The 16,369-nt window shown below is 40.9% G+C and overlaps 1 protein-coding gene across 1 annotated transcript; it reads right to left on the bottom strand.

Moving 5' to 3' along the window:
- Positions 1-211: 211 nt before the first annotated feature.
- On the bottom strand, positions 212-6,768 carry gabrp (gamma-aminobutyric acid type A receptor subunit pi). The gene is made up of 10 exons (XM_086223086.1): positions 6,467-6,768; positions 5,511-5,596; positions 5,313-5,425; positions 5,169-5,236; positions 4,871-5,088; positions 3,872-3,954; positions 3,550-3,687; positions 3,310-3,462; positions 1,564-1,757; positions 212-1,490 (listed from the first exon to the last, which is right to left on the bottom strand). Exons 2-10 carry the CDS (start codon positions 5,555-5,557, stop codon positions 1,158-1,160), a joined length of 1,347 nt encoding a protein of 448 aa, XP_086079212.1. The 5' UTR covers positions 5,558-5,596; positions 6,467-6,768; the 3' UTR covers positions 212-1,157.
- Between the last annotated feature and the right edge of the window lie 9,601 nt (positions 6,769-16,369).

The raw sequence follows: 16,369 nt of genomic DNA, 5'->3' as shown, positions 1-16,369 counted from the left end.
TATTTGATAAAGATAATTCTATTGGCACTGGTGTTTTAATACTGAGACAATCTATCACAATACATTGCAATATCAATATATATACTGTATATATTTTCATATGTCCAGAACTCTCAAGGGGAAATGGAGAAGAAAAAAAATGGATGTTTTAAAAAAGAAGTGTACTCTGAGAGAACCTGGAAACCATTTTACTTGAGGTTGATGTGTGTGCTTCTGGGTCAGTGAGCGTACACACCTTAGGGCGAGATTCAGTTGTTTCTTTTACATTCTTTTCTTCTTCTTTTTTTTTGGATTGGCCTAAATGTAAAGACATCAAGGCTGTCTTTGCCAGAAGGTATTGTTTCTAGTTACGTGTGAGACATTTGAGGAGAGGACACAGCTGGGGGACACACTCCCCTACCTTTATGTCCCTTAAAGGGTAGAGGCAGTCAAAAAACACAAATGATTGTTTTTGAAAAGTTACTGTGCATACGTGGAAAATATACACTTTAACATGAATTGCAGATAATTCAGATTTATCCACATTAATGAAGAAACTTTTTTTTCTGCCATCCTTTGATACTTGATCCTTTCAAGTAAACATCAACCACACTCACACACACACATACACACACGCGCACACACATACACATACACATACATTGCCACTAAATGGTGCTTGAAATTGCAAAATTCTTATCCAAAAGATCACAATCCACCAGCACATTTTCAGTCACTGATTTACTATTTTAATTTCACATGCTGTAAATATATTTAACAGAAATGGTCTCTTACAAATAATGTATGCCAGACAGCCAAATAAAAACAAAAACAAAAAAAAAACAAACACGTTTGCCAGTCTTTTCACAAGGGCAGCGCAGTATGGTGTGACGCAGTGTTTCATCCTCATTAGCTCAGTGGATTTAGGCAAATACAGGCTTTGTATAATCACTTTCGATGTTGCCAGGCATTTAATCTTACGTGACTAATATCTGGCTATGCAGTGTGATATAAAGATGGTCTCTAATTCCCTTCATTCATTTGCAGCCCTATCTGCAGAACAAAAAGGTACAGAAAAGCCTGATCCAGACAGAGGCGACTGGTTGGGAGTCTCAGTTGAGGAGGTAGAGCAGCTTTCGGGTGGTGAAATGAACCAGGCAGCAGTTTGGAGGCAACTCTCAGAGGAAGAGATAATAAAGCCAGTAGAAGATATTGACAAAGAGGAAAGCCGTGGGGAAAACTGTGCGGGCATGGCGATCGATGTTGTGTGGATTTTCTACAATGAAGATGGACACAGCCCTTCTTGATGCGTCCTTGACTGATGACAGACTGCAGCCTTGTCCTGCCGCCTTCTCCTTCGATCCAGCTTGGCTCTGTGTGTCGTTGGAGGCTGACTTTACTCTGGGCTCCTCTGCAGTGGGGCTCATCTCCATGGACTGCTTCGGTTGGGTGGAGCTGACGATCGGGATGGAGCCATTACCGTTGGCCTCATTGAACTCTCGCAGAAGATCCTGAAAGTCACGTAGTTGCTCACAGTGTTCAATTACATAAAGGTATTCATTTCAAATGAAACTTTGCACTCACTCTGTGCAAATCCTCAATGGTCTGGTGCTGCAGGGTGTAGAAGTGGGCGCAGGCATACTCCAGCAGCGCGCCAAAGATGAAGGTGAAGCAGATGCCCAGGTACACATCTATAGCCTTGATGAAGCAATTGGCATTCGGCAGGGAGGTGCGGGCGCCCATCATCAGAGTGGTCATGGTCAAGACTGTAGTCACTCCTGGTGAAGAGATCAAATTCAAATGCCAATTAATTAAATTCAAATTTAAAATTATATGTTAATTTTACGTTGAGACTATTTTTTAAAATGCATTAAAAAAAAAAACCTGCCTTTGCCATTCCTGTAAAAAAAATTCAAACGGTTGATGACTCATCCGGCGCTGTCGTGTGTGCTCATTTTGTCTGCAATTAAGATTCTTTCTCTGATTTTTTTAGATTTTGGAGTCCCTCTTCAATCCTCCACATGCACGTCGGCCCAAAAATACTTTCCCCCCCGCAGATATTCATTATGAAAAAAAGCACCTGTTTAATATTGGAAAACCAGTGCCTATACAAATCAAAACAAGTTCTGCTTCAGTAAACTTAACTGAGGACAACAAAGTAAAAAATTCACGAAGAGGAGTCTGATCCCTCTTTGCTTAATGTCAGAGTTTGTGATGGTGCAACCTTGCAGCTCCAGACAGAGCTTTAATACACTTGAGAACCACTGGATCCCAAAGAGAGAAAATCAAGACAGGAACTCAGCAGACACTTGAGGAAAATAAAACAGGAATTGACAAGTGAGTTTAAAATTATTATTAACAATTACTAATAAGACTTCACCTCCATTTTTTCTTTACAAGTAGATGTCTTGAGCTTTTTGGGGTTTTTTTTTTGTGTGTGACTCCAGCATGCAGAATGAGCCAGCGATGTCAATTTAGCTTGAAGCAACAAAACGTTTTGAGATCAATGCACATGAGCACTTGAAAGGCAAAGTAAAGCATAAAGTTTTGATTAAAGTATTGCACTAGATAAAGGACGTTTGACCACACTGCTTTTGAAAACGTTCAAAACCAAGAGGAGTGTAAATGTCTAACACTCGCTCGGCGCAGCTGACACGTCATTTCAGCATGTTTTCACGTGCGCAATATTATATATGTGGCCACGTGCATTTTGATTTCATGTGGATTTTTTTCTGTAAGGGCTATTTCATCACCATCTTTTTTTGTTCAAAGACAAGAAACTACATAAACACGGAATGAGTTTACAGCGTCAGCAGAGTATATTTATCAAGCCTTAGTCTAGAAAAAGGACACATGACTTGGTCTTCTTGGAAGTTTGAATCATTTTCAGTCATAAGGTGATTCAACCACCAGCTGCTGTTCCGTGTGCAGAGCTGCAAAATGGATCCAAGTTACACGAATTTAAAAGTTAGTGTAAATGTAAAGTGCAGTTGTAGAGAAAGCGACAGAGAGCAAAATGTCAAAAGAAAATCCCTAAATGGCTAATTTCTTACAGTTTTGGTATGCTTGTTTATATAGAGCTTCTAAATACAGATATGCTTTGATTGCTGGGTAATGGGTATGATGTTGTAGTCCTTTACCACCCACAAGTCCCTCCTCAGGCCCCTGGACACTGATCAAAAGAGATGTGAAATTATATTTCTTAAACATTATGACCTCAAACAGGAACATTTTGTTGAAGACAGGACTGTGATAGTAGTTCCAGTATCCACTCAAATCTTGATAAATCGCATCACATAAACCAGTATTTAACTGTGATCTGGTACATACCAATACAGGTCCTGGCTGGCACAGAGGACTGGCTGATCCAGAACGAGACCCAGGAGAGAACCACAAGCAGAATAGAGGGAACGTACGTCTCCAAGATAAAGAACAGCACATTTCTACGCAATGCAAAATGTAGCACCAGCTTGGGGTATTGACCTGGGAGGAGACACAATGTCTTTGGTTTACAAGATGTTTACCCTGAATGTACATTTGATTTGAAGGTCAAAAAAGAAATATGCCTACCTGTCTCATACACAGCCTCTGTCACGGATGTGTAGTAGCTCTCCACACTGTACTGAGCCAGCCGCAGTGTGTCTAGACCCTTCACTGAATCATTCCCTCTGGTCCAGTAAAAGACCACATCCTGCAGGTTGTAGCCCCCTAAGATCACACACAAGCACTGATTGAGCTCTGATTACTACAGGCTGAGACAGTAATTTTGTATCCTGCCATATACTCACACTGATGATGACGATGATAAGAATAATGAAGGTGAGGAGGATGATTTGTATCCAGGATAGGTTGCTAAAGGGGTGGATGGAGGATGGAGTTCACAGGTACTCACAGCTCTCCAGCTGCAGGGTGCACACCTGTCTGTCCATAGGGTACTTGGTCAGGTCCATGTTGCAGGCAATGGTAGCTGTGATCCTGTTGGGATATTGTTAGCAACCTTCAGAAACTCCCTTCAAACCAAGCTCTTTGAAATAATTGAGCTGTGAATGCAAAGATGTGTGTCCCTGCGCAGCGCTGTAATAGCACAAGAACAAAGACTTACACCTGAAGCGTCAAAAGTTCATGTATTTCTGTGTGATGCATTAAATATGGAGATGTCCTCGACCTCTTACAATTCATGGCTTTCGACATTTTAGAGCTGAATGTCTCTTGATGTTTTACTTCTAAAAAGAGTGGGAAGATTGCTCAGAAGATTAAAGAGAGTCCTGTTATGTAAGGCAACTGAAAAAAGGTTAAATAACAACAAAAACATAAATTAAATCCTCTGAATAACTAGATCAGAGGATTTTCTTAGGTTATGAAACATCTAGAAAAATGCAGATTACTGCGAGCTTCCAAAGTGACCTTTTAGTCTTATACAGAACCGCCTAGTCATAATAAGATCTCATATTTGTTTGATTTGATGGATTAGTCACAAGGGTTTATTTAAAAAACAAATTGTCACTGCAAATCTTCACTAGCACAAAGTGAACACTTCTTGAAGGGCAGCAGAAATACTGAGTGGAGAGAAAATATGTGGCATTCCCTCAAGTTACATGACCTAGTGATGATACATGGTGCTTTGTGATATTTTTGTAGTGTAACCAGAGGCCCATTCATGCTTGATTGCCATGGTGATGCTAAAAATAACTTGAAAAATGCTGTTATTTTATTCATAGATGTCTAGACAATCACCCCAATATGTATGTGTGTGTGTTTATGTACATTATTTTCATCTTCCCAGCTGGCAGCGCTATGGTGAATCTGCCCCAGGATATATAGGATTTGGGTGAAAATTGACAAAGGATTAGGGTTCGAAGAACAAAGATACTGATGAGAAATGTCGACATACCGAAGTGCGTAGAGAACAGTTCCATTGCTGAAGATGCGTATGAGGCGGTTTTCCACTGTGACGTCATGCAGGAAGGAGCGTTTGGAGTCAGGGATGAAAGTGTCAGGGATCCAGAGCAGAGACACCAGACGTCCATCCACACTAACGCTCTCATTCCCAGGGAACACCAACCTGGAATCACGCCACCGCTGACGTAGGAAGATAGTCGCCGTGTAGTCCTGCAAAGAAAAGCCTCGGGTCATCAATCATACCCCTGCTACATCACCTCCACTGGAGAGTAAAAGGAAGAGCAGTGTACCATATTGATTTCGGAGATGGCATCAATGCTTGCGATATCGAGACTCATCCCAATTTCCACAGGACCCGCTATCAAAGACAAATACAGGGAATGGGTCAACATCCTTTAATGACAAACAAGCTTCCTGCTTATCAAGCTTCCTACCATTGAAATTGGGCCTGAGGTAGCGGTTGTACCCTTTCATCAGCTTCTGAATGGTTGGCTGGAGCTGGGAGTCGTTCCACTCTCCCCAGTGATTGCTGGGGAACATGTACACACTGGAGAGACATGGACCGCAAAAGTATGTGGAGAGTGTTTTGAACCAATAGAATTCATCAGTGTGTATATCCTTTGCTTTCTCACCCTGGTACAAAGGTCAGGCAGATGATCAGAAGCAGCTGGACAGACATTGCAGGCTTTCTTTCAGGGAGATGTGAAAGACACCACAACTGGAAAATATGTCCATAAACGAGCAGCAACACATAGGAGAGTAAGACAGCAGCAGCAAACTGACTGAGATGACAATCCTCAGGGAAATGTGCAGCCTTTGATGTAATAAAACTGCTTCCTCTCTGCCTTGAGACTTTGACACAACACAACTTGCATTGATCCTTTCTATTCATAAATACCTTCAACACACCGATAAAAGCACACAAAAAAAAGGATAAAGACATCATCAAGATAACAACACATGAATATTAACCGGTTTGCTTGTGTGTGTTCATGTATGTTTCCTCCATAAGGTGTCATCTGCTGATTTATGGGGCCCCTTGCTCTCTTGGTTTAGTTACAACACTTGTCAGATAACTAATCCTGTCTAACTCATCATACTGTATATTCCGTATTGTTGAGTTGGTACTCTCTCCCCTCCCTCTTGAATCCCACTGTCACTAATAGACTTCTTTACCTCTTAATATCCTCCACACCGTCATTACGTTTGCAGCAATCACCCTCAAGATATTGGAACGCTCCTGCATGCAAAGCTGTTACATATTTAATGTATTATTTAAACACACTGGTGCCGGTATAAGTTACGACACATTGGTTTCCTTTGCAAATGGCAGGAATGAACATTAGAGGTTATTAGATGTAATTTGTTTCACTATATATGATTAATTTATTGGATTTCTCCTTCATCTTCTTTCTTCCGCTCCCTCCCTTCATTCAGTCTTTTTTTCATCTCCTTAAGGCATGTATTGACCCAAAGAGCAGCACCATAGTTCTTTGTTCTCCTTCCTTAGCCTTTACAGTGCATGCACTTCTGAATATTTTTGGTTTTAAAATGCAGAGTTTTCTCATTTGTTCACCTTTTCTCTTACCTGTTTCTGTGGTATTGAACTTATCTTCTGCTCTTCTTTCCACTCCTTCTTCTGTTCCAGTCTTTCTTAGTCCTCAGTATTTCCAGTTCTTAAATTTGAGTGTATCCAAGCACTTATTCCACCCTACCAATAAATCACAGCTGCTGAGATTTGATCCTAGTATGTGTGTGTGTGTGTGTGTGTGTGTGTGTCAGTGAGAGAGAGAGAGAGAGAGAGAGAGTGGTGTAAGGTTTGTTGTTCCTGCGTCTCCAAACGGCTATCGTCATCTCCAAGCAGAGATGGTGTAACCTCCTCCCTCCTCCCTTTCTCTCTCTTCCTTTGCTACTCACCCTCTCATGTGCATCCCCTTTTCCCCACCTCCACACACACACACACACACACACACACACACACACACACACACACACACACACACACACGCACGCACGCACACACACACACACACACACGCAAAGATAATGTATGCCCACACTTGTATTTCCATCGTTCTTGATCTTTCTCATTCTCCTCCTCACTCCCACACACACTTTATCCTCTCTATCTTCTCCCTTTTCTTCCACTTCACACTGACTCTGCTACCCCTCCTGGGCTACTAATCTCTCCCTGGTGCTTCTTCACCTCTGACTCAGTGTCATGATCAGAATTAGTCTCCTCGCTTTAACCATGCAGCTCCTATTTCAGATTTAAGTTTTCTCATTTAGCTCATAAAAAATAATGCCCTCCCTGGACTTTTGCATGTTCTAATGAATGTCAATAGCATTTGGAATCCTAGGAGCCTGGTATTGGTGATGACCATGTAACTCACTATATGGATCCTCCCACCAGATCCCCACCACACCATTTTCCTGGTAAATGATCAGTCATTCAGCTGCTGTACTTGTGATGTTATGAGATTAATCTCTATTTGATCCTTGTTCTCCTCACTACTATGTATCCCAAAGTTGGTGCTCCACATCTGTGGATCCGTAGCCCTACAAAACCACCTAATGCTCTAAAGTGGTCACTAAAGCCACAATGGTTTGCTGCCGCATTAAGTTATTTGGAGCATCAATAACAAGCTGTAGTCATAAAGCTCTATTATGCTTAATGTCCTGCTCTGATGGTGGTATTCAGGGATAAATCATCTCAGCAGCTGCAACGATAATGGTGAGGATGAGTGTGGCATCTCCACAAGATAGTGTGATTTGCATCACCCTTGAGAATCATGGGAATCAAAGTACTCACAGTGCCTGACAGGGCACAAGACAAATGAAGACGTTGGTGAACCTGAAGAGGCCACTAGGCAAATGTTTGATTGATAGAGTTGTCAGAGCAGCAGATGGCGACTCAGTGTGAGTCAGCAGCATCCACCTGCTGCATGCTTCTAGACATACATCTAGCTGTTTATTTCACTCCATTAACAACCTCTTTGGCAGTTACAAGTTCATTTAACTTTCATATCTCATTAAAAAAAAAGCATGGTTCTTTATGGCCACAGTGAAAAACATGTCCAGGGCTCACAAATGATCTTGTTCGCGCAAACGACCTACATCGTTTAAGTTCATCCTTGAATCCCGGTGGACATATGTGGTAAATTTGAAAAAAAAAAAAAAAAAAAGGCTTCAAGGCATTGTAGAAATAATTTATTACCAAAAATGTAGGGAAGATTTCGGGTTTGAGTCTCGGCTCTGGCACGGGATCTTTTTGTGTGGAGTCTGCATGTTCTCCCTGTTCCTGTGTGGGTTCTCTCTGGTACTCCAGCTTCCTCCCACAGTCCAAAGACATCAAGAGGGGACGAGGCTGATTGATACTCTAAATTGACCGTAGGTGTGACTGTGAGAGTGAATGGTTGTCTGTCTCTATGTGTTGGCCCTGTGATGGACTGGTGACTTGTCCAGGGTGAACCCTGCCTCTCTCTCCCTGCTGGGATAGGCTCCAGCCCCCCCGCAACCCTTAACAGGAATAAGCGGAAGACAATGGATGGATGGATGGATGGAAAAAGTAGCAGATATTATGTACAACTGACACCTTATCACTTCATCCTTGAGTCCAAGTGGAAATCTTTGGCTTATCTGAAGAAAGTTCTCAAGGCTTGGGATTGTGCTGGATATTTGTATGCATGGACAATCTGAAAACATCATGCCTCAGGCCTACAGTTATTGCTGCTGCAGATGCATAAAAAGCTTCTCACAAATATTAACTTGCGGCTGTGAGGATAATAAAAACCAAGAATGGTGCAACACGACAGAGTGAATCACAAAATCAAAACATGTGATTAGCCTTATTTGCGATTCCCTGTGCACATCTCTGCATCTACTAGAGTAGTTGAGGCAGTGTTCATATATTTGTATTTAAAATAACAACCAGCACCACCAATTAAGTTCCATCTTTCAGTGCCTACTTCTTTATGGCTATACACACCCCAATGATCACACTGTCCCCTAGCGTCTTCCACTCCCATCCATCCATTTACCCAAACACTCCATAAAGCACAAGCACACATCCTCCCCTACCTTCCCCCTGTCTGGCCAAGAACACTTAATGCTGCACTATGGTTACTTTCCCATAAATCTGTTGTTGCTCAACCATTGTTCTCCCTCTCTCTCTCGCTGAGTGTGTTTCAACAGGAATAAGCATTTTGATGTCACCGTATTTCAGACGATGCCGCCCTTGTGGCTGTGCCAGGAAATGGAAACGTCACAGCCCACGCATTGACCTGGTGATTTGCTGTCATATGACAAATGGAAATGTCAGAGCACTGCCCATTAGAGCGACTGACATAAATCTCTTAAAAATGACTGTGACGGCTACCAAGGAACACGTGTGTTAAGGCAGCGTAAGTCAGTCTGAGCCAGCCGACATCTCCCTCGTGTCACTGTATTGACTTGTGATATGTTTTTTTGGCTGTTTTTCTTCAATAAAAGCAGCATGAAACTGTAATTCATGCCACAGCTAAGCTCAGGTCTAATGACCCAGGCTTCCTGTCCTCCTGTATGCGTTGCATCTTCTTTTGTGAGTAAGAACTCACTTGTTCTGAATAAAGCAGATTTACTCCTCTCTCTTTCAGTGCCCCTTTTTTATGAAGAATAACTAGAAAATATGCAAATCATTCTAATTTCCTTTATCATTCATCCTTTCATTTCTTTTCAAGGAAGTTTTTAACCACTTTCCATCATCCACTCATCCATTTTCTATATCGGGGTCGGGGGGGGGGGTAGTTGGCCTTTAATATCACCAAATTAGTATTTGAATCCTGCATATTGCGTTGTAACTTTGAATAAGGATTGCTCTCTACTGGTTGAAGCCAAGCTTTTGAAATTGAATTATGTTATTAGCTAATTTCATGATAGCATCGGCTCTCCTCTCCGCTTCCCTGGCCCCTCCAATAAATCTAACAACTTCACGCTCATCAGACTGTAATGAGGAATATTTGCTTCATCTTTTTGGCTTGGCAACAGGCACAGCTCCATTAATAAGAGTCTTGGGGACCATTGAACCACGTTTATTTTCAATTATATTCTTGGTTAACATGATTTTGATTGCTATTTTTTTAATATTTCCAAATGCCAATGTTGTATTTGTATGTTGCAACCCCATGTTATGTCTTCTCTTTAGCTTCAGCTGCATCAACAAGACAATGCAGAGAGCCCAACATTTGTACTTGTGCCCTATTTCCAGTGTTTTTTCTTCCCAATTGATACATTTATCCCAATATTTGTACAAAAAAACCCCAAAACAAAACATATGTACAACCCGCTATCAGTCATGTTCTGAATACCATATTCAACACCACCCTAGTGGCTGCACCGTAATGGAATTGTCTGCTTCATTGGATTCTAGAGAGGAAAATTCCTCCATCTCAGTTATTCTGTGTCACTGTGATTTTCCTGACCAGATCACGTCGCACTGATTCATGCCTCGCACACACACCCTGCCACACACCACACGTCAGACCCTCCCTGCTCATCCCAGCATCAAGAATGTTCAGAATCAAAAGAGTGATGAAGGCTAGGATTATGTGTTTTTGTCAGCTGGTAGAAGTAATGGTTTTATTTCTATCCTATTTATTTTCTACATTATTAATATCTTATTGCACATCTTTATGTTTTTGTATGATTTTAATGTTTTTTCTATCATCTTTTCCTGAGGTAAGTTTGATCTATTTTAGATACATGCTTTTATTTTAAAATTACAAAAGCAAGCTGAGTTTTATGTCCAAAGTGTCATCAATCATTTCCAATTACCTGCATCTGGTGAAAAGAGACAATTTGAGAGCAGCTGCATTTGGAGGAGCCGTAGAACAAGGCTGGAAGTGAGGAGAGTGGAGAGAAGGATGGAGAGGAGAAAGAGGAAGAGGACATGGAGACAGAGAAATATGAGGTGACTGACGTAGAGTCAACATGGTGGGAGCAACTGAGAGGAACAGTATGTCATGGTTTTGTTAGTTTTTAGTGCATCTAAAACACTGTCTAATGGGGAGACTATTTTGAACTGACCTTTGTTCTTGTGTGTGTTCGTCCCAGTGTACTCGCCACCTCATTAAAAAAACGACTTGATTTCCCTTCTATTTTACATAAATTTATAACTGCCCCTTTTTATATTCATTTGAACCACCCTTGGACATTTTCACGGGGCCCAAATTCTCCCCTGTATCCACAAGTCTGATCAAGCTGCTTTGGGAACAGTGTTCACTAATCGTGCCATGGTGTTCTGTCTTTGACGGGGAGCAGGCACCTAACTTCAGAACTTCTACCTGGTATCATTACAAATGCAAATTTCCAAAGCATTAGAAGTGACGTGACAAAACAGTTGCGGGGGGAGACCTCGGGGTCACTGGCGGTTTGAATTGATTGGTCCTAGACAGGAGACTCTCCGCAGATGGATTAACAATGAAACGAGCTCTTGTGTTTGCAGGGGTCTGCCGTTGCTGGTGTAACTCAATAATCAAATCAATACAGGAATTAAATGGTGAGAAATCATGATAATTACACAAAAATAAATGGAAAGCTAGCTACTTGGGTACCAGAACAATCAAGTTTAAAGTATTTTGCCTCTTTCTATTGCATAGTGGATGGTACAGAATGAGTTATTGATATTTACATACTAGAGCAGCAGGAAATCCACTCCGAAATAATGACTGGTCACCTTATCTTTTGTCTTGCAAACCTTGTGTAAGGATAAATGGATCTTTTATATTACTACTACCACTGCAAGGTCGAAAATATTCACTTAAGGAAAAACCTTATCAGTCCGTCCACAACACAAACATTTGGATAAATCAGAGGAGCAGCTGCTTCACCACCTTCCATTGGGAGGGACTTTGGATTTGGAGCACAGCCCAGAGGGGACTGAAGTAGAATAATCCAGTGTGAAATAAACTGCTTAGTCCCTCAATGGTAACGTGTTGTTTTCTTGGCTCTCCCTTGAAATGGCTGGGAAGTTATTTTGGCATCATGGTTGTGTGAAAGATACTAATGGAACTGAGTTTTTTTCCCTGTCCTGTAGCCATTTTGAGAAATAATTATCTTCCGAAAACGAAGTCACAATAAAGTCAAGCATTCACCTGAGAGCCACGCTTTGATCTGCGATAATGCTTGTAGCTTGTAGAGAAGAAAATTTGCATGATTTCCTTCCAAGTTTCCAAGCAGCAACGACCAAACGGGCTCCAGTCCTACCTTTACCAAACTAGAATCTAGAGTTGAAGCAGAAAATCTTGTATTGAAGCAATTATATGATGGATCTCACACTTGTTGTTCATTATGGCCAAGTACAACTGAACATGGTTGACATGCAACTACACCCTCCTGGCTTCCTCTTTGCTCTGCTGTCATGTCAACCTGTTTTGTTTGTTTGTTTTGTTTTGTTTTGTTTTTTAAAAAAGCTGCCAGCAGCAAAGACGACTGAAAACTGCTCTCCGTGGACACGACTCACCAGGAAGTCTTCTATCATATCAGAAATTTTATTTGTTTTTTTTTTACCTTCACCGAGAAAAGTTCTAGGACTCCCCATGATGCTAACCAACCACGAATGTCACTTAAGACATCTGGGCTCTCATTGAATGAATGTAGAAGTACGGTTTCGAATTGCAATGAAATGGTTTAAGTGTGTGAGTAAGCTGCATAGTACCATTGGGACCAGTTTACTGCATTGTGGAGAGTAAGGGTAGACTTATACAGTAAAACTCTATATTATGATTTAAAATAAACTCTGCAGCAACTGTGAGCAAAGTGTGTATTAGGAGGAGCAAAATCCTTCTCACTATATGCTGGAAGACATTGCACCTCTGGTTTCTCACTATCTGACCTCTTCTTCCTGTTTATGAGAGCTAACATGTTACATAAGCTTGCTAAAATTAAATACCTAAGTTTATAGGGCAGCTTTTAAACAAATTACGCAAGAAGGAACAGAGTGATCTAGCTGGAAATATATCTGATATAACTACAACCTCTCTACAACGATACTTCACCCAAAAACTACAGTATTTAGCCCCTCAAGAACTCACAAATAGGTGCCCACCATACAGCGCTAAAGAATATGTACTGACGATCACTAATGTCCTCGACATCAGGTGAAGACAGTCAGATGATGTTTGTTACAATAGGCTTACTTCCTGTAACCAGCAGGTGGATGGTGTTGGTACTGACCTGTAGATGTCTTCAGGATGAGATGCTTGTCAAGCATGTGAAGTTTGAAACAGATCCAACCACGTGGGGAGGAGCAAGAACGCTTTCATTTAGCATGGCGAATCATCGAAATTTGCGGGTCCGCCACTACCACGTGGTGTGATATGGCTGAGGTCTCTTGTATGTGCTGACAAAATTAGGATGAATCTGATGTATCCCCTCAGAGGAGTTTATTTAATATACACCCTTTTGAAATGGTCAAAGATTTAATTCAATTTAAATCAAAATGGAAGACTACCTTTTGGGTTGAAGCCATGAAACCAATGGACTTTTTTGTAGGTTTATTCTTCTCATGCCCTGAGAATTTCTTGCATGTTGGTGAAACAAAGAGCCGGTGAAAATGTCTTCCAGTCCAGGGGTGCTGTGGAGATGTTTTTGTTCGCCTTTAAACCAGTAGTAGTGTATAAGTTGTATTTCACTGGCCATAACCTGTTTTCGAAGTTTCATGAAGAGATGATCAGTTAGACTCAAGTTACAACAGTTTTAGGTGTCATGGTGAAATGCCTGATTAGCATGTAAGCAGTAACCTTAAAAGTTATTACAGGTCATAAACTAATTTCAGTTGAAGGAGTTAGGATCTGTGAACAACCGTAAAATGATATAACTACAAAATAACATCAACTATCGCTCAGTGCTTCACTGAATCAGACATTTATCCACCTAAAAATGACTCTAATTGACTCGATTGACATTGTTTTCATGGTAACGTGTCATGTCAACGACTTGTAATGTTTCGAGGTCATGATCACCCATTCCAAGTAGAGAGCCACTGGCTAACTATTCCTCTATTTCTAGTCTTTGTGCTATGAACTATGTTAATGAGCTGATATAAATTTACACGTCAGGGGTTATCACTGTTCACTAAATATACACAAGAAGGCAAATATGCATGAATGCGTCCCGAAAAGTAAAACTATTCTTTTATCTAAAACAATTTAGGCAATGTTTTGCTTCTCAGTACTCTTCCTTTGCCAACAAAGTCTAATGTTTGTTCCCTTATTCTCCTGAGCACTCCAGTCTCCTTTTATTAAGCAACTGAAGTGTGAATCCATCAGCTAGTCTAGTGGATCCTGGGGGATGTCTTGCAGGGTGGGTCATGTGATAGGCCAAAATTCTGGCAACAGCCACAAAAAAAAAAAAAATGTTTTTAATTTCCCTGTGTTAGCTTTCAGTCCTTTTTACCTGCACTTTCCTCTTATAGGAGGACTCTGCTGCCCTCCCATATTATCATGACACTTATCACCTCTATCACATCAGTCTAGTGACGCATAGCACCACCCCCCCCCCCCCCCCCGCCCTCCCTGCCTGGAGCGAGTCCTGTCCCATTTGCCTCTCTACTTGAAATTCAGATGAGTGGCATGTCAGGAGTGTTTATTGTCTGGACCAGGGTGGCATCTCATTTCATTCTGTGGGAGGGAGGAGAGGTGGATGGGGAATACACGTCACCTTTATCCTGCCAGCCCTGGTGAGCCGCTGGAATTGAGAAGAGGAAAATAAAAGGACAATGTGTCTGTGTTGTTGACAGAAGGTTATTAATCATTGTAAAGGAGGATTGGTGGGTGACAGCAGAGTGAGGATTTAAGTGCGCGGTTATGACGAAGTGTTGGACATGCTGAGGAATGAGCGTATTCGTTTGTGGTTGCAGATGTTTGGATGAGAAAATCAATATGTTTGTGTTAAATATGAACCGCCAGCAGCTGGTTAGCGTAGCGGAGACTGGCCTGGTGGTGGTGTCTGGGGACATGTTTTTTTTCCCTTTCTTTAACCAACGGTTCAATAAATAGGTGGATACCATTAAGTTGGAGGGTTTGCAGAGAAATATAACAAACCCATAATGATTGTTTTACATCTTTGGTGCTCTCCACCTTCATCTGCATGTGATCCTGGTGACATAAAATATTCATTAAACCCAACTGATGAAAGAGAGTTTAATATGAATACATCAGCTATGTTTTGTATTGATATCAAGAACCTTTTTCCAATGACACTTCATTGCAAAACTGTCTTTTTGGAATGCGCTATGTGTATTTTTTTTCTGTAGTGGGCAAAATAATTGATACATTCTTTTAATTAATGGGAAAAATCCACTGATAAAAATAGATGCAATCAATCACGCCCTTGCACCACAACCTCATGTGTAAATTTAGCTTCTCAAAAGTGAAAATGTGAGGAACCAGTGGAGGGCAGCAATACACCTTGGCTTCATCTAAACTGCCAATATGAAAAGAAGAAAACCCAACATAGCAATGAACTTGGGCTGGATCCAAATTGTCCATCCTTCTTCCTTCACTGTTCCTTGAAATATGTTTTAGAGTAAAAATATGTTATTATCTGGTTTTAGATTAATTTCTATTCCAACTGCTGATGAACATACTATGGATTCATATTTATTTATTCAATCCAAACAACCATAAACAGCAATAATGTGTATTTTTTCATGCTACTTCATCAAACTACTTGAACAAATCTTTAAATGTAGGGTCAAATATACCTGACGATCTGAATTCTTAAAAGCACTTGTACTGATTGATTGTTTTGGTGAACAGCTGAGTGGTGCACGACTTTCAAAATGGCTGATGTGAAGGACTGGGGGATATTTGTTTCTCAGCTCTATTTTCTAAAGGTGCAAAAAAAAAAACAGGACAGTTGAAATAGGGAAAAAAATTGCTGGGCTCTGCTGTTATTTCTGTAACTGTGCCTAGTGATGCTCTGTAGAGAATACTTGGCTCATATTTTTGATTACGTTCATTATTGTCTATTAGCAGTAAAATGTATTCTGAATGCATGGAAAATGTTAAGTTTATCCATTCAATTATCCTCCCATTTACCAAAATCTATTTGAATATTTCAAATGCTTGCTCCAGCCAAAACGGATACATGTGTTCAATTTAGATTAAGTAAATGTGTAATTAATTACATTTGAAACACTTAACAGCTCTAATATTTTTCGTCATCTATTATTTGTGTTGTTTGTTTTGAGAGGTTAAAATTATAAGACAGTATTGTCCTCTGCGAGTGTATGCATGAGGCGGCACTGTCTCAATAGATCTTCTATATTGATGTGAGCTTCAATAAATGCAGTAATAAATTCATCTACCTTATCTAGTAGAGATTCCCAACCCCCCCCCCCCACACACACACACACACACACACACACGGGTAGGCTCATGTACATGAGTGTCCATGGGAATGAAGCCAATCAGTATGCACCAGTTGGTTTACTGTGGAACTGTTGAGAAGC

Source organism: Aulostomus chinensis, chromosome 13 (assembly GCF_037954235.1).
Source record: "Aulostomus chinensis isolate RoL2024-O1b breed Wild chromosome 13, RoL_Achi_v1.0, whole genome shotgun sequence".
Classification (NCBI taxonomy): Eukaryota; Metazoa; Chordata; class Actinopteri; order Syngnathiformes; family Aulostomidae; genus Aulostomus; species Aulostomus chinensis.
The sequence above is the reverse complement of the archived record's forward strand: the minus strand, read 5'-3'. Positions and strand labels throughout refer to the sequence as shown.

Coding starts and splice junctions, on each gene's coding strand:
- gabrp (XM_086223086.1), bottom strand. CDS start 5,557: ATGTCTGTCCAGCTGCTTCTGATCATCTGCCTGACCTTTGTACCAGG. Junction 5,237..5,312: donor CCTCAGGCCCAATTTCAATG/GTAGGAAGCTTG, acceptor TGTCTTTGATAG/CGGGTCCTGTGGAAATTGGG. Junction 1,491..1,563: donor CCATTGAGGATTTGCACAGA/GTGAGTGCAAAG, acceptor CGTGACTTTCAG/GATCTTCTGCGAGAGTTCAA.